General features: G+C 37.3%; 1 protein-coding gene and 1 pseudogene across 1 annotated transcript; one reads left to right on the top strand and one right to left on the bottom strand.

Annotated features, from left to right (window-relative positions):
* Positions 1-3,957: 3,957 nt before the first annotated feature.
* On the bottom strand, positions 3,958-4,548 carry LOC123805025 (annotated as a pseudogene).
* A 1,039-nt stretch (positions 4,549-5,587) lies between these two features.
* Positions 5,588-6,073, top strand: NCBP2L (nuclear cap binding protein subunit 2 like). Its single transcript, XM_045817457.1, is given in 1 exon segment — positions 5,588-6,073. A coding segment is annotated over 1 exon segment (486 nt).
* Positions 6,074-26,332: the final 20,259 nt, after the last annotated feature.

Here is a 26,332-nt window from a genome sequence, read left to right as displayed (position 1 = left end):
ATGCTTCTCTTGAAAATGTCTACTCCTTGGCTTTGGTGATGCTGATCCTCTCATAATTTTTCTCCTTCCTCTTTGGTTCCTTCTTATAATGTTCCTTTGTGGATTTTCCTCTGACATCCTAGTCTTTCACATGATTTTTTCCATTCTATGCCTTTCCCCTATATCATGTCCTGTATTTTCATGTTTTTATCTACTGTGCTTTTGATTCCCTAATCTATATCTATACCCTCAGACCTCTCTTGTGAGCTTCAGACATGAATACTCAATTGCAACTAAACTTGTGGGACATGGTATGTCTCACAGGCACCTCAAAAACAAACCCAGTTCAGTTTGTTCATTAGATTCCAAACTGAGGCAGACTCATAGAGACCAGGGTGATAGCTAAGGTGGGGGGGGGGGTAGGGAAGTGGAAAGATTGAGCAAAAAGAGAAAAGGACTCATGGACATGGACAACAGTGTGGTGATTGTTGGCGGTAGGGGTATAGGGGAACTAAATGGTAATGAAAAAACATAATAAAAAATAAAAAATATGAACTAAGGAAAACTGAAAAACAAAACACCTCAATATGTCACAAACTTATCTTCCTTACACAAATCTGCCACTCTTCCTCTATGAACCTCAAACTTTCCATTTTAGTGACTCAGACCTCTATCCACACAGTTGTCTAGGCCTAAAACTTGGGAGTCATCCTAGACTCTTTGTTCAACTAGTCGCCAAGACCTGTTAAGTCTGTCTTCTAAGTATCTATCTGATATATTATTTCTTTATGTTACTATAGCATATTAGTCCAGAATCTGCACCATTTCTTAAAAAAAAAACAAAAACAACAACTACTACTTAAATAGCTTCCCAACTGGTCTTTTTTGCTTATTGGCCTACTCCTCTTTAATCTGTTCTCCACACTGGAGCTAGAATGAGTTTTCTGTAATACAAACCAGATCACGTCACTCCTAAGTGTCAAGCTTTATCATGGCCTCCCACTCCTTACTGGTAGAGTCCAAGCTTCTCCACATGCCTTATAATGGCCTTTTACAACCTGGCCCTGCTTACCCTTCTATTCTTATCTCCTATTATTTTTTATTATCTTGCCTAAATAATATCACACTGAACACAGTCCATCATGTCTCCATGCTTTTTGTACACATTGTCCTCTCTGACTAGAATGACTTCTTGTCTTAACAACCAAACCCTTATTCAGCTTTCAAAATTGGACTTGGAGTAGGTCTGAATACATGTTCAAGAAATTAGTGACAATGACTTGCCTCTACAGAGAACTGGGTAGCAGGGGCACAAGGGTGAAGGGCAGATTTACTTTGCCTATCCTCTTGTACTTGTATTTTTGCAACATAAGTTTTAATTGGTTGTTCAAAAAATATAAAGTGGTATTTTTCTAAAAAAAGAGTCGGGGGTATATCCTCTAGAAAGCTGTGCCCCATCCCCACCTTCCACTCCTGAAGTTCCCCCCCCTTCTGTGTGCTACCTCTGGGCCTAGTATGCACTACTGTAAGTAATCACATTATGTTGAAATTTTTATTTTAAGTTGTCTGCCTCCCCAAGTTGTGAGCATCTTGGGGGCAGGGGTTGCATCTTATTTTTGGTTATTTTCCCAGAATCTAGCATAGTGCTCCATGAATGTTCATTGAATGAATGAAGAAATGAATGAAGTATGGGAAGGCCCAATTATAAAGCAGGGCTCCAAAGCCTGTGCTCTTTCTAGATTGTCTTTACTTTGTCCCTTTGTCATGTATTAAATCTGAAAGTAACACTTTATATTTATTCTTAAGTGTTATCCATCACTCTCAGTTTGAGTTCAGCATCATGCATGGCTGCTGAGATCCTTTCCATTTTCTTTTTTTAAATTAACTTTATTGGGGTAACACTGGTCAATCACATATAAATTTTAGGTATACAACTTCATAATGTGACATCTGTACACTGTATTGTGTGCTCATTATCACAAAGTCTAATCTCCTTCTGTCACTTTGTATTTGATCCTCTGTACCTTCCACTTTCTTTTAAAGTCCCCCCTACCTTTGTGTTATTGGCAGATTTAGTATATATTTATATGTTCTATTCTGAGTCATTGAATCACAGAATTGAAATAATTTGGCTAATACCTTCTATTTATTGAACAACTATAGTGTGTTCAGCATTGTGTTAGATGCTTTTACAGATGACATTGTCACAGCATTTGATACAGAATAGGGCATTGAAATCAATATGGTTAAGCACTTTGTCCAAAGTCACATTGCAAGGTGAACTGAAGTTCTTTGATTTTTAAGTTCATGCTTGATTCCTAGCACTATGCTGATTAAAAGGGGCCTCTCCACTGTTTGACTACTAGGCAAGTGTTGGCTTGAACCCCTTAGTGTCTGGTATTCATTGCACCTCAAGGCAGCCCACTCTAGCTTTGGACAGGTCTGTTTTAAAAACTCTTGTTTGTAGTAAGCCAAATTATAAAGGAGTCAAACAAGACACACAGCTAAGAATAGAGCCTTTTGACTCACTGCTAGAACTTCCCATCTAATCTGACACCAAACCATTCATTTGTTCAACTAGTTAGTTACAAATTCATCTTAACAAACAGCTGAAGCATCCAGCCTATATTTTGCCAATTCATCTACAAGGAAATTATGGGAAACTTTGTCCAATGCCTGTATGAAGTGAGATCCACTATAGCTATCAATTATCTGATCTGCCAATCTAGTAACCAGATTTTTTTTTAAAAAGGAAATGAAGTCTGGGAGGGATATTTATTTTGGGGGGACAACTTATCAATGATTCAAAGTAATGAGTTTCCAGTGGCAGACTTCCAGACATTATTGACAGACTGTCAGAAAGATGATTTTTGGGCACTGGGCTTCCCACTGCCTTCAAATGACATCTAAGTAGGCAGAGGCCCCCATTTTCATTGCTATGAATTGTACAGCACTGTTGTTTGCACCTGGTTTTACTGAGGCTTCCATTTTAGTTTTCTATACTTTTATTTTTTCTTTGATTACATTCTGCCCTTGCACATGTTTTCTTTGGTTCATTCCCTAAATATCTACATCTTCACTAAACACACACACACACACACACACACACACACACACACTTTGTGTTTTCAGAATCAGTGTATTCAGTCCATCTTCTGGAAGCCTTCTCTGATGTCCCCAAGCCAAGTAATTGCTTCTCCTCCTGTGGGATATAGTAGAAATTGCACAGTGTTCATCATGAAGTAGATTCCCAGAAAACATTAGTTCCCTTCTCCCTTTCCTCCATGTTATGTCTCTAAAATAGTACTGATCACATCATATTGTGTTTTGTATTTATCTGTATAGCTTCATCACCAATTGTGAACTCATGTGTTCATACATTTAGCAGATATTTATTGCATGTTTAATGTGTGCACAAGTCATTGTTAATGTGAGGTGCTGGGGATATAATACTTTCTGAAAATTGTACTTTCACTGTGTCTTATTCATGGATATATTTATAGCATCTAGCATAGTGCCTAGCAAATAAAGAGTGCTCATTAAATGTTTGTTAAAAGAAATCTCCACGTGTGGTCTGTGGACAACTTGCATCTGGATCACTGAAAGGTGCAAGTTAAATGCTAAATGTAAGTTCTTTGGGTCTTGCACTAGATCTACTGAGTCAGAATCTGTTAAAGACAGGCTGTAAGAATCTGCATTTTATCTAGTTCTACAGCTTTTTTTCACATTAAAACTTGGGAATCATTACAAAATAGGAGAGGTGGGGGTACTAATGCTTATTTTTTTGAAAAGCATGGCTAAAACCAATTGAATCATATTTTGGGGGGGGTACCAAATTACTTTATTTGAAGGAATGGTACAAATGAGAGAAATAAGTGATGATTTGGTAGAAGGTATGGAAAAGGTAAAGATAACTCCAACATGCATGTACCACTTTGGTGACCAGGGAAGTCACTCTTGTGGCTGTGGGAAAGAAGCCTAAGCTGAACTTTCTTTACTATGTCCCAGAGTGTGCTTGTCAAAGAGATACTGTGCCATGCCAGATTCAAGGGCCCTCAACCTGTGAAGGCTGGGTTGTGGTCACCCAATTCTTTGATGGATTTCACTTGCTCATCCAGGTAATGAGTCTCAATGAAGTCATACAAATGAGAGTCATTTTTTTCAGTGGTCAGTTTGTGCAAGTCAAATAATGACTGATTCACACTTGTTTCCAAGTGTAATGCACACTCCATTGCATTCAGCCTATTCTCTCTGTCTTCATGGTCTGGTTTCTTGATATCCTGAGGGAAGAGTTGGCCACCTCCTTGGTTCTGCAGCTTTTATCAGAATATCAGCATGTTTCCTCTCCTCATGAGATTGGTGAAGAAAATATTTGACAAAGTTCTTCATTTGAAGAACTTCTTTGAAGTTCTTCAAAGTTCTTCAAAGCCAGAACATTGTGGTAAAAATAGTAAGACATGGACAGATAGATGTAGGAAGCATAGAGCTCCAGGTTGTTCTGATGGTTGATGGCAGCCTCGAGTCCTGGTGGTAGTTCTGGGGCATCTGCGAGGTGGGTGTGGTAGTCATGATGGGCAGCTAAAGATGGGAGGCTGTGGACAGGCAGCTTTGCGGTGCTTGAGTGCTGGTGGCAGCCTTGGGGTGGTTCCAGGATGTTGTGAGGAGGTGGCAGAAGGATGAATCTGGGTGGCTGGCTGGAATACGGGGTCAAGTATTCCCCCGGCTGGGTTCTGTTCAAGTACTGTTGAAGCAGGAAACCACGGTGACTCCTGGCAAAGACTGTTTAAATCATTTTTAGTGCCTCTCACCACAGTAGGAAATTTTAATAAAGGAAGAAAAAGACATCAGTTAAAATTCTCTGGGAAGGTTTTGAAAAATAGGCTTGGAATATTCAAGTAATTAAGCAAGAGTCCTTCTAAAGTCTAATATGACAAGTGGAATTATTGCTAATAAAATCTAATGTTAATTTAAGTTAAACTTATGATGCAAGAGAGTTTTCATTTTTATAGAGCTATTTGTATACTTGATAGTATATATTGGGACTGTGTCTTATCTAACTACAATATGTTGATTCTCATACTATAGGTATGAATCACAAATTTATTGTTTTAAATTAAGAGAGAGTATGTCACAAAGGTATTTGTACTTTAACCTTGGTTATCTATGTGGCATATCTGATGTCTAGTCCTAGATCAGGAATGATAGTAGTACTCATTGTCCATGAAAATTAGACCCATTTTTACTATTTTATGCCATACTTTTCAAGAGCATACTGTTATTAAATATATTCTTTGGTAATCAATTAGGTAGGTAAGATCTGAGTCAACCAAAGACAGCATAACTTCCTTTCCAGGAAGACTTCCTGATTTCATGACCATGTTCTTGGTACCTGGAACATTCTCTCTGGGGTTTGCCTTGATATGATCCTCCTGGTCAAGAGCTGAGGTGTCAGTGCATGTTGGCACAAACCTCTTAAATATCCACAGGTTTCTTTTTCTTCTTCCTTCCTTGTAGCTTTACTTTAAAAAAAATTAATTTAGGATTTTGTTGGTGTCACTGTTGCCAGCTGGATCATGACCTGCTGCCCTCACAGAGCTTGTTGGGCATCATGTCCAAGGACCTGAAAATTCTGTGCAGTGACTCCTACCTGGAGCTGAGCGAAGGTCGGTACCAGCATTTCAGTGGTGATAACAAAGAGCATGAAAAAGTTCTGAAAGAAAGCTGCACTCTGTATGTGGGGAATCTTTCTTTTTCTACAACCAAATAACAAATATTTGAGCTCTTTAGTAGATGTGGCAATGTCAGGAATATATTTGTGGGTTTGGATAAAATAAAGAAAATGGCATGTGGTTTCTGTTTTGTAGAATACCACAACAGAACTGATGCTGAAAATGCCATGCTATTCCTAAATGGAACCATCTTAGATGACTATATCATTCACAGAGATTGGGATCCAGGCTTTAGAGAGGGCAGACAGTATGGTTGTGGCCAATCTGGGGGCTAGGTAAGAGATGAGTTTCATGAAGACTTTGATGCTGGTAGAGGAGACTTTGGAAAAGAAGTTGAGGCCCATGATAAAAGAGGAGCTCCTTAGTGAAAAACCTTCAGCTCTAGCCCCTCGAGAAGTGTTTTAAAGAAAAACCCCAGGTAAGTAAATAGCTCATCATCTCATAACAAGTTTAAAGTACTTAATTTGCTGACCAGAAACTCTTATGATATATTTCCTCTATGAAAAGTTATTAAATTATACAAACAATAATGTTCTTTTATTCTTGCAATTTTGAAGCTGGTTGTCAGATTATCAGTTTGACCATCAGGTTGTTAAAAGTAAAATTGTATTCAGGAACAAATTAGGTGTGTAATATCTGAGTCAACCAGAGCAAACTCACTTTCAGAAAGACATCACTTGGATTTTATGACCATGTTCCCAGGACTTGAAAATGACCAATTTTTAGAGCTTGCATGAAATAAAGTCAAATACATGGAAAATTTTGTAAAAATTGAACAACAATAAAATAATTTTTAAAAAGAATTATGTAGACTTAAAATTTAAAAAAATATCAAAGGAATAAAGCACATTATTTTAAAACATGAACAATTACAGAAGAGTTTATAATGAAAGCAAAAATCCTTTCAGCCCACCTCATCCTATCTTAGACTTATTTCCTGGGCAATAACTTTTCTTTTCTTTTTGGTAGTGTTTTTTGTTTGTTTCTTTCCTCCAAATTTCTAAATAACATAACTCTCTGTACTATTTATTTTCATTTTAAACATCAGCTATTGACTTCCTGCTTTCATAGATAAGGACTTAGCTCATTTACACTCCCATTTACAAGTCTCTCCTCCTAATGCAGTTTACAATACTTTACTTACCTTTTCTATTGTTATATAACATAGGTTAGGAAATTGTGTCCTTCATGAAATTATACAGCTGCTGAATCAACTAACCTTACAGCACACACTATGTCTGGATGTCTTATTATGTAAAAAATACATATTGTTTAAGCCAGTTTGTTAACATATAGCTGAATATACTCTGATACCAAGTATTTTTTTTATTTTTTAATTTTAATTGTTCAAGTACAGTTTTCTGCCTTTTACTCCCATCCCATATTTTTTCTTAATTTCATTCTTGTGTAAAGGATTTAATCTGGTCCCTTGTGAACTCAAGCATACCTCAACATGGTTCATGACTTTTCATCTGGAAAGTTAGATAAAATCACCTTTTTTACTCCTGACTCCTTCATCCTGTAACCTGAGGTCATTCTCTCTACTCAGTAAGAATCTTTTTTGGGCAGGGGAGGAAAGGGGATGCTGATTTTTATGGAGGATTACTAGGTGCTGTGCACTTTGCCAGAGGCTTTAAAACACAATCTCCTTTACTCTGAAAAATGCTATGCTCATTACCTAGGTGAGATACATGATTATTGGTTAGGAAAGGCCACCAACTAGTAAGTGTCAGAGCTGGAGGACAAATTAAGGGAGTCTATGTCAAAGTTGGTGCCATTAATCATGGTACTCTATTGTCTCTTTCCCTTACTTTCATTCAGGCCACTAGGTCCAAACCTATGTGTTTCCTTTTTCTCAGGAAATTAACACACTGACTACATACAACATATCTGAGCCCTCTCTCCCCCAAGCAAGCCTCTCAAGTATATTCTCCTTTCTGCCTTGCTGTCCAGGATCACAAATCTCCTCATCTAATGCAACTCAGCCATACTTATCTTTACTATCTAGGAGAAAGAAGGACATCTGGCATGCACTTCTGACCAATTTAGCTTACTAAATTACAGCAATGGAGTTTATTAATTTTTAGCATCTTCCCTTTGCAAATTCCCTAAAATAGAAAAAAAAAAGAATTTAATAGCCATGAGATTAAAATTTGTTTCCTATTACAGGAGGTTTCTGGAGGAGTACCTTGGCATTCTTTCAAGCACTCCTTCTTTGATGATGTTAACTGATAGGGAAAACAAGAAAATGAGAATAGAATTTTGATTTTTCTTTTAGATTTTAGCAAAGCATTAAACAAGTTCTCTCCTGAAACCCTTATACTACTGAACTTTCAGTGCTATTTATTTAATGCTGCTGCTTTTTTTTTGTTTGATTTCATGACACCACACTTTTCCAGTTCCCCTCTATAAGTATTCTTATTTTGCCCTTCATGTGATCCTCCTCCATACCAAGATGTGTTTGTTGACCAAGATTCTATCCTAAGTCCTTGGTTCTTCCCGCTTTTCAAATAACCTCAGATGGTCCCATACATTCTACTGTCTCTATTTTTTTAATCTTCACTCTGATTACATCAAAAGCTCTGTCTCCAGGCCATAACTTTACTCCAAACCTGAAACATCCTACAGGTACCTGAAATTTAACATAACCAAAGCCAAACTCATTATCTTTTCCTCCCCAAACCTGTTCTTTTTGTTATATTTTTTTTGTCTCAAAAGATATCATTACCCAGTCACCCCACACCAGCAATCTACTGGTCATTTTGCCTCCTCACTTTATCTTACTCCCCTCATCGCTATATACTGACCCAATCTTGATTTTACTTCTCAAATATTTCTTCATTCATCATATACCTAGTAGCTGTAACCAACTCTTAGCTGACCTCTCTGCTTCCAGTTTTCACCTTATCCAACTCTCCACACAGCCACCAGAACTAGCTTTTTAAAGTGCAAACATGATCATGTAACACCCCATTGCCTACAAGATGGAGTTCAAGCTTTGTCAGGAACATACACAGTTCTTCAAACTTGCCAGCTTCATCTCCCAGCTTCACGTCTCACTCATAGTTGATGTTTCAGCAATACCAAAATGCTTGCAGCCTTACATTTCTCTAAACACTTCTATTCTTTTGCTCATGCTTCAGCCTCTGCTTTGAAGCCTATCCCTCCACTGTTTACTTCTCCTGCTTTGCCTGGCTGACTACTTGTCATCCTCTTAGACTCAGTTCAGGCATCATCTCCTCAAGGAAGGCTTCCTTTAAGCTAACAGTCTATCCTAGACTGGGTTAGGTGTCCTTTTTCTGTGCTTTCAAAGTACCCTGAGCTTGACTCGATTACAGCACTTGTCCTGCCATATTTTTTGTCTGTATGCCAGTATCCTTCATTAGACTATGAGCTTCCAGAGGGCAGTGACTATGTTTTATTCAAAATTGTATCCATCATATCATGTACAGTGCCTGGAACATAGTAGGAACCCAATTAACCCATAGTAGGAACATCAATTAATGTTTGATGAGTCAGCTATTTTGTGACTATAACACACTGTCAGCTCATTGAACTGACTTATAACACCCTTATTATTTTCTTCATACAAACAATAATCACATAATGTGGTAAGTAAAATGATAAACGTAGAACAAAATAATAGAAATGGGAGACACCTAACTTGGTCTGAGATGGGGGAGATAGAAAAAATGTACTAATTCAAACTTAGACTGCAGTGATAGAAGTAGAGTATGTGAAACCAGAGAAGAGATAGTTTGGGTTTATTCTTGTATGGTCAGAATACACTTGAACAACATTTCAACAGTAAGCTAAGTTGGATTACTTGATAAAAGCCAGTGGTTTGGAAAAAATAATGCCAAACTTCAAAAATGGTTGAAGAAACAGGAAAGGTTTAACCAGGATAAGGAAGCCTACATGGGATTTAATGGTTTTCTTGAAACATTTGAAGTTTTGTGCTATAGGTTGAATTGTGTTTCCCCAAAAAAGATATGTTGAAGTCCTAACCCCTGGAACACCAGAATGTGACCTTATTTGAGTATGGAGTCTTTGCAGATGCAATTAGTTCAGATGAGGTCATATTGGTGTAAGGTGGGCCCTTAATCCAACATGTTTGGTGTTCTTATAAGAAAAGGGAAATATGGTCACAAAGAGAAGACTGCCATGTGAAGACAGGGGCAGAGATTGGTATCGTGCTGCCACAAGCCAAGGAACAGGAACCCCCAGGAGCTAGAAGATGTAAGGAAGGGTTCTCCCCTAGAGACTTCAAAAGAAACATAGCCCTGTTAAAACCTTGATTTCAGTCTTGTAGCCATCAGAACTGTGAGACAATAAATTTCTGTTGTTTTAAACCACTCAGTCTGTGGTACTTTGTTACAGCAGCCACAGTAAACCAATACAAGCTATTATGGTGTACAGGGAGCAGATTTGTTCTGTGTAATACCCAATGAATGAAAGATACAGGGTGGCAGAAGTTCAACATAAAGAAGCTGAACAGAAATCTTGTAGTCATGCTATCTAAAGACAAAATGAGCTGCCATGGGAACTGGCAAGTTCTCTATCACTGGAGGTCCAGGATAAAGATTTATATGACAAAAACCATAATAATAATAATAATAATAATACAATTTCAACCCCATCTTGATTTTAACAAGCCAACTTCAAAAAGATGTTTATGAGACAATTAGAAATATGTGAATGCTGATTGGATATTTAATTATATTAAGGATTTAGTGTACAAAATAGGTGAAAATAATGTCAATGTTTGTGGTGAGGGAGAGAGAGAAGGAGAAAGAGACACTTTATCTTTTAGAGATGCACACAGAGGAAATAACATGGTGTATAGGATTTGCTTTAAAATAATCTGGAAGATGGAGAGTTAAGTTGATATACAGATGAAACATGATTGGCCATGTGTTGATAATTGTTGAAACCAGGTTATGAATACATGAGGGTTCACTCATACTATCCTGTCTACTTTGATTGTATTTGAAATTTTTCATAATCAAGTAATTTTTAAAAAATAGCTACCACCTACCATGTACTGAGCACTTAAGGTGTCCAGAAACCCTGTTAAATGTTTTTAAAGTATTATTTAAAAATTCAAAAAATATTTTATTTATTTACTTTTAGAGAGAGGGGATGAGAGGGAGAAAAAGAGAGAGAAACATCAATGTGTGGTCGCCTCTTATGGGTGCCTTATTGGGGACCTGGCCTGCAACCCAGGCATGTGCCTTGACTGGGAATCAAACTGGCAGACCTTTGATTTGCAGACTAGCACTCAATCCACCAAGCCACACCAGCCAGGGCTAAAGCATTATTTAATTTAATTTAATTTAATTTAATTTAATTATTTAATTTAATCTTAGCACATAAAATAGACTTAAATAAAAAGTGACATGTTCCTGTATAGGAAGGCACAGTACTCTAAGAATGTTACCTTTGAATATTCTGCATATCCAGATGAAGAGAGTTTAATTTGTTTGGACTGTTTGAATTTTCAAAAGAATATATCTTTATCAATTTGCATACTTAAAAGAAATCTCCACAAAAGTCTAATGAGGGACTAGTGTTTCAATTTTATAAATGAAGAAACTGAAGATCAGAAAGTGAAGTAAATTGCCCATGATTGCACAACTACCAAATAGCAGAAGTAAGATTTAAACCCAGCTTTACTTGACACCACTGTTGTGTGCTTTCAGTGCCCTTGTTATTGAAAGTGGTGCCCAAAGACCAGAAGTATCATATAATATGAGAGTTTCCTAGAGATGCACAGTCTCACACCTTAACCAGACCTAAAAAAATAAATTCCACATTAAAATTTCAAAAGAATTGCATGTGCTATTCTGCTAACCAGGATATTTAAGCACTGGCAAAATGATTAAACCCAATCAAAGGTTTTAAACCCTGGCTGTTCATCTGAACTAATTTAAGAAAATTTTAGAAATACTGATCTCAGATTGTACTGTATTGTACCTCTGAGTGGGGTCTGAAAATCTACATTTACAGGTGTCCACAGATGAACTATCAGGTTTGGGATACACTGGAAAATGAGGCCTATGAAGATATTTTTCAACTCTTAGATTATCTCATTCCTAATAAGTTTGCAAGAAAGAATGAAGAACTCAGTTATGTGCAACTGTAGAAAATTACTTACCAGTTCACAGAAGGTACTCATTTAGAAGGGACTTTATTTTTCCTAAGGAAGTATAACCTTCAAAGAGTGAAAATGGAGTCCAGATAGACAAAATAAGAGGATTAGCAAATATATCAAAGCACATGATGATTAATACATAAATCTTATATTTTATGTTAAGGGTTGTCAATGTATACATACACAATAATATAAGGTAGAAGCCTGTGACTACAAAACAATTAGGTTGGTTTTCATTGGTGCCTTATGTAAATCAAACTCATTATACTAGAGTTTATTTTTTCAGTGTATCCTGAACCCTTCTCCTCAAAGGACCCTACAGTCTAATAGGGGAAACATAAATGAACAGACAATTACAATAATGTGTTATAAAGTATCGAGCTATGATATATACAAGCTGCTACAGAGCATGTAGGATAGGATCTTAATAGATAGTGGAAGTGGAAGGATGATAGTCAGGGAAAGATGTCTTGAAAGCAGAGTAGAATTTATTCAGGAGAAAGACATTTCAGAAAGATGGCTTGTAATAACTATGTATGGTGCCAAGTGAGTACTTGAAATACAAGGGGGATCACTATGTGAAATGTATGCTTCTCTAATCATTATGCTGTATACCTGAAACTAATACAAAATAATGTTGAATGTAAACTACATGATAAGTAAAATTTAAAACAAGAAAAAAGAAAATAGTACAGCATGCACAATGGTACAGCAGCCAAAGGGAATATAGTAACTTCAAAGAATGTATAATATTGTATGTACATAGGCTGAGTGTGGAGTAGAATGAAGAGACTGATGAAGAAGTTTGAGATAGATTACAAATGACTCTATATGACATTCCAAGAAGTTGGACATTATCTGTAAGCTATAAGCAGTCTTTGAATGGTTTTAAATAAGGGAATGGCCCAGTGAAATTTGTATTTTAGAAAAAAATTACTCAGGTAGCTATGGGAAGAATGAATTCTAAAGGGTTGGGACTGAAGCTGTATAGTTGTTCAGAAACAATTCAAAATGTTAAGCACAAGATCACAAAGAGAGCACATAACATGAGTGAGATTTGGAAAGCTGAATGGAACTTTGTGACAAAATAATTAAAAGATAAAAAAGAGTCAGATTTGTGGTTAAACTCTGTCTTAAAGAAGCCCACAGTCTAATAGACACATATACTTGGGAATGGTGGTGCCACTAACTAGGTTAGGGAAATGCAGAAGGAGTAGCAGACTATGGGGGAGTAATGGAGATAGAGAAATGTGGGAGAAGAATAATGAGATCAACTTTGGACATGTTAAGTTCGATGAGTCTGTGGAACAACTAGGTGAAATGGGTGAATAGACAAATGGATATGCAGCTGATGAGCTCAGAAGAGAGTTAATGACTAAAGACAGATGTAGAAATCATGAGATGCACATTGGAATTATGACAACAGGTATATTCACCTAGGAAAAGACTCCAGAGTGAGGTGAGACATGGGCTGAGGACAGAACCCTGTGGAACATCGCCATTTAAGTGGCAGAGGAAGAGAAGGGAAGCCCTGGAAGAAAGAAAGCGGAGCAGTCAGAGGAGTAGGAGAAGCAGGACACTGTGGTATCATGGAACCAAGAGAGTTTGTTTTTCATTGCTGCTGTGTCAAATTGCCACAAAGTGAGAGGTTTAAAACAACCAACATTTCTTATCTTGTTGGTCTGTATGTTAGAAATAAAAAACAACAACAACAACATGTGTTTCATTGAACTAAAGTCAGGGTGTCAACAGGGCTGGTTCTTTTTGTAGGCTCTAGGGAACAATCCATTTGCTCACCTTTGCCACCATCCATAGGCCACTTCCATGCTTTGGTTTATGGCTTCTTCATTCATCTTCAAAGCCAGATGCACAGTGTCGTTACATCTCCTTCACTGTCTTTGCCTCTGTTGTCACAAGTTCTCTCACTGCTCTCTTGACTCCCTCTTATAAATACCATTGTAATTACATTGGGTCCACCTGAACAATACAGGATAATATCTCCATCTCAAGATCCCTAACTCAGTCACATCTTAAAAGTCTCTTTTTCCACATAAGATAAAAATCATAAATTCCAGGATTTAGAAGGTGGATATCTTTGGAGAACATTATTCTTCCTATGGCACTAAGGAAGTAGGAAGTTTCAAGAAGGAGGGTTTTCAGCAAATTCAGACACAAAGGAGACATCAAGGAAAATTGGGAGCAGAGTAGCCTTTGGATTCAGCAATTATAAAAAAAATGAGGTTTTGGCAAGAATAATATTGGTGAATTTGTAGAACCCAAGTTAGAGTATAGTAGTTTAAGAAATGAAAATAATATATTGTGGATATTGGTAGGTTTCTCACTGTTGGTGAAGTGACTTAAACTACAGAAAAGGGCAAAATGAATCCTGTGGTATTGAACTGGTAATGGAGAATCAGTATCAATTCACTGGTTTTAAAAATAGATATATAGAGAGACAGATACATAAGTAGATTTAGATGTATGTGAGTGTTCTTTTATGCATATGTATATGCACATATACATACATTTGTAGGTCCAAATAGATACATTTTGTAGCTTTGTTTCCTGAGAGGTTCTATAGACAATGAGCTCAATAAGATCTTGGTTTCTAAATTCCATTCTCCACTAAAAGGAACAGGGTTCTTTGAGAAATGGTTGATTCCAGCACCACCAGGTCAAGAGAAGTAAATGATGAGCCTGGAATATTTTGTTTATTACTAAAGAAAATAATAAAGTACTCAATGAATGATGGGGATATGCCAAACTAGCACAAGAGCCAGCATGAAGAGACTTCCACTGGCCAAATCTGCAAAATTTGAGCATTAAAATAAAAAACCATAATAATATAAAAGTATTATAAAAATCTGTTAGGTCAAAACTGATAGAAATAAACATATGGAAGAGAAGGGAAATCTCATCTCTACAGTAATAATAAATACAGGAAAGTTGGTGAAATTAGAAAAAAGATTTGGCCACCATCCTAACAATAATTGGAATAGGCAGGAATCATCAGTAGATGTTAAACTAGAGGATGAAAGTTTGAGGGGTAAAAAGATATTTATATAGTTTCAGTGTTTCCCTACCAGATATCTATTAGTAAAAGAGGAAAAAAATAACTTTTCAGTGAAGAAACTTAGCAAACAGAATCTTTTTAAATAATTATTTTATTGTTGTTCAATTACAGTTGTCTGCATTTCCCCCCAACCACTCCCTCCCATTCCAGACAAACCCACCTCCCCGCTTTGCTTCCAACCTCCCTTCTCCTTGGTTTTCTCTATGTGTCCCTCATAGCAGTTCCTGAAAACCCTTCCCCTCATTATCCCTTCCCACATTCCCTCTGGTTACTGTCAAATTGTTCTTAATGTCTATGTCTCTGGTTATATTTTGCTTGCTTTTTTCTTTTGTTGATTATGTTCCAGTTAAAGGTGAGATCACATGATATTTCTCCCTCACCACCTGGCTTATTTCGCTTACCATAATACTTTCCAGTTCTATCCATGCTGTTGCAAAGGGTAGGAGATCCTTCTTTCTCTCTGCTGCGTACTATTCCATTGTGTAAATGTAGCATAGTTTGGGGATCCACTCATTTACTGAAGGGCACCTAGGTTGCTTCCAGCAGTTGGCTATTCTAAATTGTGCTGCTGTGAACATTGTGCTGCATAGGTTATTTTGAATTGGTGTTTCAGGATTCTTAGGATATAATCTCAGCAGTGGAATTGCTGGGTCAAAAGGCAGATCTATTTTTAGTTTTCTGAGGAAATTCTTGCTGTTTTCCACAGTGGCTGTACCAGTCTGCATTCCCACCAACAATGCAGTAGGGTCCCTTTTTCTCCATGTACTCTCCAATACTCGTTTGTTGATTTGTTTATGATGGTCATTCTGACTGGTGTGAAGTGGTATCTCATTGTGGTTTTAATTTGCAACTCTTTGATGACTAGTGATGCTGAGCATCTTCTCCTATGTCTCTGGGTCCTCTGTATGTTCTCTTTGGAGAAGTGTCTGTTCAAGTCTTTTGCTCATTTTTTAATTGGGTTTTGTTTCTTCCTGGAGTGGAGTCGAGTGAGTTCTTTATATATTTTGGAGATGAAACCCTTGTCTGAGGTATCATTGGCAAATATGTTTTTCCATACAATTGGTTCTCTTTTCATTTAAATGCTGTTTTCTTTAACCATGCAGAAGTTTTTTTTTAATTTGATGGGGTCCCATTTGTTTATTCTTTCCTTTATGTCCCTTGCTTTAGGGGACATATCAGTGAAGATGTTACTGCGTGCCATGTCTGAGATTTTCCTGCTGAGGTTTTCCTCTAGGACTTTAATGGTGTCATGACTTGTATTTAAGCATTTTAACCACCTAGAATTTATTTTTGTATGTGGTGTAAGCTGGTGATCGAGTTTAATTTTTTTTTTTTTTGCAACTAGCTCTCCAGATCTCCCAACATCATTTGTTGAAGAGGCTATTTTTACTCCAGTTTATACTTCCCCCTTTGTTGAATATTAATTGACCATAGAGACTTGGGTTTATTTCTGGGCTCTCTGTTGATTTCCATTGGTCTACATGTCTGTTCTTATGCCAGTACCAGGCTATTTTGATTACAGTGACCTTGTAATACTATTTGACATGAGGCATTGTGATCCCTCCTACTTTGTTCTTCTTTCTCAAAATTGCTGCAGCTATTCACAGTTGTTTATAGTTCCATACACATTTCTGAAATGTTTATTCTATACCTGTGAAATATGTCATTGGTACTTTAAGAGGGATTGCATTGAACTTATTAATTGCTTTGGGTAGTATGAACATTCTGATGATGTTAATTCTTCCAATCCATGAGCATGGTACATGCCTCCATTTGTTTGTCTTCCTTAATTTCTTTCTCAGTGTTGTGTAGTTTTCTGAGTACAGGTCTTCAAATTCCTTATGTAGGTTTATTCTTAGGTACTTTATTTTTCTTGTTACAGTACATGGGATTTTTTTCCCTGATTTCTGATTCTGATCTTTCATTGTCAGTGTACAAAAATGCCTTTGATTTCCTAATATTGACTTTGTGTCCCTCTGTTTTGCTAAATTCACTTATTAGGTTGAGTAGTTTTTTGGTGGAGTCTATAGGATTTTGTATGTTCACTATCATGTCATCTGCAAATGATGACAATTTTGCTTCCTCCTTTTCAATTTGGATGCCTTTTATTTTATTTTATTTTTTCCTGATTTCTGTGGCTAGGACTTGCAATACTATGTTGAATAGGAGTGGTGAAAGTGGGCATCCTTGTCTTGTTCCTGATCTTAGTGGGAAAGCTTTTGGTCTTTGTCCATTGAGTATGATGTTGGCTGTAGGTCTCTCCTGTATGACCTTTATTATGTTGAGAAATGCTCCCTCTATTCCCATTTTGCTGAGTGTTTTTATCATAAATGGGTGCTGTAACTTATCAAATGCTTTTTCCACATCTATTTATATGATCATGTGATTTTTATCTTTTGTTTTGTTTATCTGATGTATTACATTTATTGATTTGTGAATATTGTACTATCTTTGCATCCCTGGGATGAATCCCACTTGAACATGGTGTATGATCTTTTTAATGTATCACTGGATGCTTTTTGTCTGTATTTTGTTGAGGATTTTAGCATCTATGTACATCAGGAATATTGGCCTGAAATTTTCTTTCTTTGTTATGTCTTTATCTGGTTTTGGGATTACGAGATGATGCTGGCTTCATAAAAAGAGTTTGGGAGTCCTCCATCATTTTGGATTTTTTGGAATAGTCTGTGAAGGATAGGGGTTAGCTCTTCCTTAAATACTTTGTAGAATTCTCTTGTGAAGCCATCTGGTCCAGGGGTTGGAATCCTTTCGTGTATTGGAAGCTTTTTTATTACTGCTTTAATTTCATCAGCTGTTATTGATCTGTTCAGGCTTTCTGCTTCTTCTTGTTTCAGTTTTGGAAAATTATATTTTTCTAGAAATTTGTCCATTTCACCTAGGTTTTCAAATTTCTTGGTATAGAGTTCTTCATTGTAATTTCTTACAGTCCTTTGTATTTCTGTGGTATCAATTGTAATCTCTCCTCTTTCATTTCTGATTGTGCTTATTTAGTTCTTCTCTCTCTTTTTCTTGCTGAGTGTGCTTAAAGGTCTGTTGATTTTATTTATTCTTTCAAAGAACCATCTCTTGGATTTATTGATACTTAGAATTGTGCTTTTAGTCTCAACGTCATTTAATTTTGCTCTGATCTTGGTTATTTCCTTCCTGCTGCTTGCTCTGGGCAGTCTTTGTTGTTGTTTCTCAAATTCTTGTAGGCATAGGGTTAGGTTGTTTGTTTGAAATGTTTCTATCTTTTTTAGGTAGGCCTGTTTCACTCTTAGGGCTTCCCTCTTAGGGAAGTTAGAACTTCCCTCTTAGGACTGCATTTACTGTGTCCATGAGTTTTGGATTGTTGTGAGTTCATTTTAATTCATTTCCAGAAACTTTCTGATTTCTTCCTTGATTTCATTCTTGACCCATTCATTGTTCTATAGCATGCTATTTGATTTCCATGAGTTTGAATGTTTTGGGTTTTTTTTCCTTGAGGCTAGTTTCTAGTTTCAGTTCCTTGTGGTCAGAAAAAATCCTTGCTATGATTTCAGTCTTCTTGAATTTTTTGAGGCTTGTTTGTGGTCTATCATGTGGTCTATCTTTGAAAATGTTCCATGTGCATTTGAAAAGAATGTGTATTTAGCTTCTTTGGGATGAAAGACTCTATCTATATCAGTTGAGTCCATTTAATCTAGGGCATTGTTCAATGCCACAATATCTTTGTTGACATTTTGTTTGGAAGATCTATCTATTTTTGACAGTGGGGTGTTAAATTTGCCTACTATTATTATGTTGCTATCAGTATCTTTCTTGAAGTCCTGCAAGATTTTCTTTATGTATTTGAGTGCTCCTATGTTGCGTGCATATATATTTACAATGTTTATGTCTTCTTGATGGATTCTTCCCTTGAGTATTATGAAGTAACCTTCTGGGTCTCTTTTAATGGCTCTTTTTTTGAAGTCTATTTTGTCTGATATGAGTATCACTACCCCAGCAGCAAACAGAATCTTAACCAAGTGATCAATGTTAAAATGGCCAGTAATGGGACACATTAACATCATGTACCTACTGAGGACACTGCATTTCTGTGGTGTTCCTTCTGAAAGTGCATATATGAACCTAATCATGAGGACAACTCAGATACACTGGAACTGAAGGACATTCTATAAGATAGCTAACTGGTACTCTTCAAAATAATTGATGTCATAAAACACAAAGACTGTAAAAAAATTCCATGTTAAGGGAGAAATGAAAGCTGAGTGCTACACATGAACCAAAATTTTCTTCTGCTATAGAGAACATCATAGGGATAATGAATTCCGTGAAATTTGAATTAGGAATTAGATCAATAGATAGGTTAACACTGTATCAATGTTAACTGTGATTTTGATCACTGGGCTTGGGTTATGTAAGACAGTGTCTTTATTCTTAGGAAATATACTCTGAAGTATACTCTAAGGGTAAATGGCATCATGTCTGCAACTTAATCTCAAATGTTTGAAAATTAGAGGGGAGGAGGGAAGGAGATAGAGACAGGCAAGGATAAGCAAATGTTAACATTTGGGGAATTTGGGCAAAGGGCAAAGGAAATTTTTTAAAAACTCTTTTATTTCTATCCATTTGCACCTTCAAGTTTAACCAGATCCCTAAGATCCAACTATTAAAGTTTGGAGAGGGCCAGTCATAGAAGAATAAACAAAATAAACACAAAAACATTCTTATTGCAACTTTTCTGTAAGTCTGAAATTATGTCAAAATAAAAAGTTAAAGAAAAAAAGTGATTCTGAGATGAAGAAGTGGAAAAGAAACTTCTCAACCAGCTTACTTTTAACTTCTCTCAACAAGTTTGCCTGTGAAGGCAAGTTGAGAGGAAGGACAATGGTAGTAACGGTTCTGCTCCTGTTGTACAGATGGGGCAGATTTATGCTAGTTTATAGGCTCAGGGGAATCATCAAGTAGAAATAGGGTAAAGATACAGGAAAGAGTAGATATTGCCAGTATGGAGCACATTGGTGGAGCTCCACATTGATGGAGAATTAGACTTAGGAGGAAGGGAAATTCCCATGTAAAAAGGAAGAAAACATGGAAGTGTGCATATGTAGGTAGCTTTGTATGTAAGTGGATGCTGAGAAAGATTTCCCTTCTGATGGCCTATTTTCTTGTAAGAGGCACAGTCATCTGTGAAGTTTGAGGAGAGAAATACCTAATTTGGAAAATAGAATATAGCCAAAATAGCTGTTCTGAGAAGTGGGAGAAGGAGATAATGGGGAAATGTTGAGCTGCCTAGTATTGATGAGAGCCCAGCTGAGGTTTGGGGGAGTTAAAATCCAAACACAAAACTGACTTCTTTGCAAACAGCAAACACACTGATTGACTCAAACTCTGTAGATGACTTTGCCTTCTGCTCCACAAATCTGGTGCTTCAGCATTCACATTCATTCAACAACAGATTCTTGGTTGCTTGAGCTACCTACTCATCTCCCATGATATTTCCTTCCACTCCAACTCAGCTCCCTACTTCCATGGTTATAGCCTGGACTTGATAATCACAAAAAATGTGTGGCATTTTCATTTGAAACATGCTATACTTCTGCCACCCATCCTCATTGCACTCTCGCTCTCTCTCTCTCTCTCTCTCTCTCTCTCTCTCTCTCTCTCACACACACCTCCAATTCATTGGCCATCACTTTTCTCACTATCCATCAGCCTCCCTACTTACTTTATTTAATTCCTTAACCAATCCTGAATCCGTGTTTCATCCTTGCAAATACATCCAATTTCCTCAGTCATCTTTCTCTCTGTTCACTCTACTGGCAAAAATACAATCCTTAATGAACTCTGCGACCTGCATTCTTAGGGCATGTACCAAGCCATTGAATAGTGCAGGGGAGTATCACATAATTAAACTCATTGGTTTCACTTTAAGTTCATGAACTTAAATTTCAAGTAGACACTCAGTCCCCCTATTGTCCTCTGAATCCAATTCCTTTTCTTTTAACTATGGACAAAAATTTTATTTTTATTTTTTCTAAACATCGTCACATATTTTATTTTTTAATATATTTTGTTGATTATGCTATTATACTTGTCCCATTTCCCCCTTCATTCCTATCCATCCTGTACCCCCTCCCACCAACATTTCCCCCCTTAGTTCATGTCAATGGGTCATACATATAAATTCTTTGGCTTCTCCATTTCCCATACTATACTTAACCGCCCCTGGTCTATTTTGTACCTACCACTTATATTTCTTATTCCCTGTACCTTTACCCCCATTCTCCCCCAAGTCCCTGCAGATGATCCCCCATGTGATCTCCATTTCTGTGAATCTATCCTGTTCTAGTGGTTTGCTTAGTCCATTTTTTTTTAGGTTCGGTTATTGATAGTTGTGAGTTTGTCATTTTCCTGTTCATATGATTGCTCTTCTTTTTCTTAGATGAGTCACTTTAACCTTACATATAATAAGGGCTTGGTGATGATGAACTCCTTTAACTTGACCTTATCTGGGAAGCACTTTATCTGCCCATCCATTCTAAATGAAAGCTTTGCTGGATAGAGTAATCTTTGATGTAGGTCCTTGGTTTTCATGACTTGGAATACTTCTTTCCAGCCCCTTCTTGCCTGCAAAGTTTCTTTTGAGAAATCAGCTGATAGTCTTATGGGGATTCCTTTGTAGGTAACTGTCTCCTTTTCTCTTGCTGCTTCTAAGATTCTCTCCTTATTATTAATCTTGGCTAATGTAATTATGATGTGCCTTGGTGTGTGCATCCTTGGGTCCAACTTCTTTGGGACTCTCTGAGCTTCCTGGACTTCCTGGAAGTCTATTTCTTTTGCCAGATTGGGGAAGTTCTCCTTCATTATTTTTTCAAATAAGTTTTCAATTCCTTGCTCTTCCTCTTCTCCTTCTGGCACCCCTATGATTCAGACATTGGAATGACTAAAGTTGTTCCATAGGTTCCTAAGCCTCTCCTCATTTTTTTTTTGAATTCTTGTTTCTTCATTCTGCTCTGGTTGTATGTTTATTTCTTCTTTCTGCTCTAAACCATTGTTTTGAGTTCCTGTTTCCTTCCTGTCACTGTTGGTTCCCTGCACATTTTCCTTTATTTCACTTTTCATAGCCTTCACTTTTTCCTCTATTTTGTGACCATACTCAACCATTTCTGTGAGCATCCTGATTACCAGTGATTTGAACTCTACATCTGATAGGTTGGCTATCTCTTCGTTACTTAGTTATATTTTCCTCTGGAGCTTTGATTTGTTCTTTCATTTAGGCCATATTTTTTTTGTCTCAGTGTACCTGTTATGTAGTAAAGGGCGGAGCCTTAGGTATTTGCCAGAGTGGGGCAGCCCACTTCACTGCATTGTGGCACTGTATGTGGGGCAGGAGTCTGAGAGGGAACAATGCCACTTGCTCAGCTTTCGGCTGGTTTTAAGTCACTTCCTCTGCTACCCACAAGCAAAGTGAGCTGTTCTGGTCCTGATTCCATGGTGAGTCAAGTTGTGTATGTTTTAGGGCCCCATGGGTCTCTCCAATAAACTCTCCTGTGAGGCTGTGATTTTCTCCTGCCACCTCAGTCTCCACAGGTTTTTATAGTCAGAGGCTTTGGGGCTTTATTTCTCCATGCTGGAAACCTGGGTTGAGCAGTGTCTCTCACTTCCCAGTTGTTCCTCCTGGTTAATCTGTGTGCAAATGTGGCACCGCCCCCACTGCCAGCCACCACCTGGCTGGGTCCTCCAGCCACTGCCTTGCCATGAGTCCTCTCCATCCTGGCTGCCCATCTTCACCCCTCCTACTCATCTGGATGAATGTATCTTCTTTAATTCCTTGGTTGTCAGACTTCCATACAGTTCAGTTTTCTGGCAGTTCTGGTTATTTTTTTTGTTTTTAAATCTGTTGTTGTCCTTCTTTTGGTTTTGTGAAGAAGCAAATTGTATCTCCCTATGCTTCCATTTTGGCCAGAAATCAAACATCATTGTCTTGAGTACATCGTTCAATATAAAGTAACTTTGCATTTATTTGTTTTCAAACCTTCTGATTTGAATTATTTCCATTGTACTTAGTCAGCTATTTGGATTCTTTGCTCTATTCTGTCCTAGCAGAGCTATCTCTTTGCCTGGGTAAGGCTAGGGCACTGGACCAATTTCTGATGTCAATCCAGAGATAACTGGAATGAATATATAATGCTACCTTTAGATCACCTCCTCTCTAAAAGACACTTTCTCTGTTCTCTTGATACTCTTGATTTATTTGTTTCATTCTAGCCAATGAAATTTCCATCTTCACCAATTTTCCCGATCCCCAAAAAATCCCAGTGTAATTTATATTAGCTGTCCCCAGTGGGTGTTATTTGGGCACAAGATACAAAATAATGAGCTGAAAATGGCCTTGCATTTTATGTCATAGGATCTTGCATCTCATTTCCTAGGATTCCCCAAAAGTCCCTTAGTGAAATTGCTCATTGGTTTATTATACAGGTTCATTTTCTGTTGGGAAGATAGGAACTGTAGATAACAGCTTATTCAAGGCCTACCAAGAAATAAGGGAAATGAAAAAGATGCAAAAAATTGTAATTAAGAAATCTTTTAATATGCTCATAGTAGAGATCTAAATATTTTATGGAAAAAGTGGTTCCACTATGTGTTTTTTTGTTTCACTATTTTGAACTCATGTTTACTAAATAAATAATTATATACTGCCTACTACATGCCAGCCACTCCATAAGTTCTAGAAATATAGAAATGAAAAAAAATGGATAAAATATCCTGCCTTCTTAGAACTTTGGTTTCTAGAAAGAAAAGACAGACACTAAATAAGTAAAATATATATTTTGGATGATGATAATTTCCATAGTGTTAAAATAAAACAAGGGAAAGAGATAGGAAATGTTCAGGGTAGAATTACAATTTAATATAGAGTGGTCATGAAAGGCCTCACTGAGAAGGTGACACTTGAGCAAAAATCATTAAGAGATTAAGGAATGAGCCATTTGAATACTTGAGGTGATAGATTGTATTACTTTAATAATTCCTTCCATTTAGTGTGCACATTTTGTAATGTGATTGTTACTCCTCCTATTAATAGGTAAATTTTCCCCACCTCCTTGAATCTGGGTTGGCCCTGTGACTTGCTTTGGCCAATAAAATGGCACACGAGTGATCTTTAAAACTGTCATGGCCAAGCCTTCAGAGGTCTTGCAACTTCTGTTTTTGTCCTCTTGGAACACAGCTGCTATATAGAAGTCCAAGTTTTCTTGCTGGAAAAAAAAGGAAAAGAATTAAAGCATTACAGTTGACAGCCAGCACCAAAGCCCTAGTCATATGGGTGAGGCCAACTGTGATCCTCTAGATCCAGTCAACTTGGCCCATCTGACACCATGTAGAATAGAGATGAGCCATCCCCACTGAACCCTGCCCAAAGAGGAGACATACCAAAAAAAGTAAATAAATAGAATAATTATAAATTGCAATAAATTATATGAAGGAAACAAACCAAGAGGCTAAGGAGGAGAATAACATAGAGGATATTCTTTTGATTGACTGGCAAAGGAAGGCATTTCTAAGGTGTTGACATTTAAGTTCAGACTTAAAGGAATGGTGGTAAGAGTGTACTAAGCAGAAGGAAGAGCAAGTGCAAAGACCCTGACTCCAGAGAGCTTAGTGAGTTTCAAGCACTTAGAGAAGATCTGAGATGGGGCTAAAACAAGGAATATGAAACCAGAAGATAGACAGGGACAAGATTATACAAGCCCTATCCAGTTAGTAAAGAATGTGCATTTTTTTCCTAGGGTTTTAAGCAGTATAGTGATATAATCTTTTGTTTTGTTTTGGTTTTTAATATTATGATTGAGTCATTTTGAATATTTCATTGATTTATTTTTAGACAGAGAGGAAGGGAGAAATAGTGAAAGAAACAATGATGTGGTAGAGAAATATCGATTGGTTGCCTCCTGCATGCACCCCAATGGGGGACTGAACTTGCAACTCAAGCGTGTGCCCTGACTGGGAATAAGACTGGCAACTCTTTCACCATGTGGGATGATGCCCAAACAACTGAGCCACACTGATCAGGGCATAATCTTTTGTTTTAAAAGGGTCACTTTTGCTGCTGTGAGAGAATAGATTAGAGGGGACAAGGATGCAAATGGACAAATTAAGTCATATTGCAATCTAAGCTAGAGTTGAAAGTAGCCAGGTTAGAGTGATGGCAATGAAGATGGAGATGAGTGATTAGACTGAAGGTTTGTTATGAAGATACAGCCTGCTGATCAGTGAGAAATGGACAGGAAGAGAGAAAAGGAAAACTCAATGATAATACCTAGATATCTGGCTTAGGCAATAGGATTGATGGTAGTGCTCTCTACTGAAAGTAAAGAGATGATTAGGTGAATTCAGAAGTCGGTTTTGGATACATAAAGTGTGATATCTTTGTGAGATATATCTATATAGAAGTCAGTGGACAACTGGAACTCAGAGGAGAACTCTGATATGGAGATTTAAATTTGGGGCTCATCAGAATAAAAATGGTATTTAAATCTATGGGAATGGATGACATCACCCAATGAGAGAATATAGAATGAGAAGAGAAGAGGATATAGGACATACCCCTGAAAAATACCAATATTAAAAATTAGCTACAGGAAGAGAAGAAAGCAAAGGAGAATGAGGGCTGGTTAAGAACTTAGGAGGAAAACCATGAGACTGTGTTATCAAGAAAGGCCAGGGAGACGTGTGTTTCATAATGGAAGGAGTGGACAACAGTATTGAATGCTGCTGAGAGGGGGAATAAAATGAAGACAGATAAATGCCTATTAAATCCACCAGCATCCAAGTTATTGGTGACAAGAGCACTTTTGATGAAATGGCAAAGGTGGGGAGTTGAATAGGAAGTCAGGAAGTGGAGACTCCATATGTAGACAGCTCTAGATGTGAAAACAATTGGCAATAAAGGGGAATGATAAATGAGATAAAAGTTGGAGGCCAAGACAGAGTGTTTATTTTTTTAAGATAAACAGTACTAGACCATACTTGAACACTGATAGAAATGACAAATGAGAGGGAGAGATAGGTATTTCAGACAAGAAAGGAGGTAACTGAAGGAAAAGATTCCTTGAAGAAATGAAAAGGAATTGGAGGACTTCCAGCCAAGATAGAAGTGTAGGTAGATACACTATAGCTCTTTGCACAACCAAAACAAAGACAATAAATTTAAAAACAAAAAACAACCAGAACTGACTGAAAATAGAACTGTATAGAAGTCTGACAACCAAGAAGTTAAAGAAGAAATATTCATTCAGACCAGTAGGAGGGGAGGAGATGGGAGCTGGGGTGGAGAGGACATGTGGCAAGGTGCCAGCTGGAGGACTGGGGCAGGCAGCGGCAGCTGGCAGAGCAGGTAGTCCCACATTT

This window comes from Phyllostomus hastatus, unplaced genomic scaffold (genome assembly GCF_019186645.2).
Source record: "Phyllostomus hastatus isolate PE091 unplaced genomic scaffold, TTU_PhHast_1.1 phas_scaffold_28, whole genome shotgun sequence".
Classification (NCBI taxonomy): domain Eukaryota; kingdom Metazoa; phylum Chordata; class Mammalia; order Chiroptera; family Phyllostomidae; genus Phyllostomus; species Phyllostomus hastatus.
This window is presented reverse-complemented; position numbering and strand designations above follow the sequence as displayed.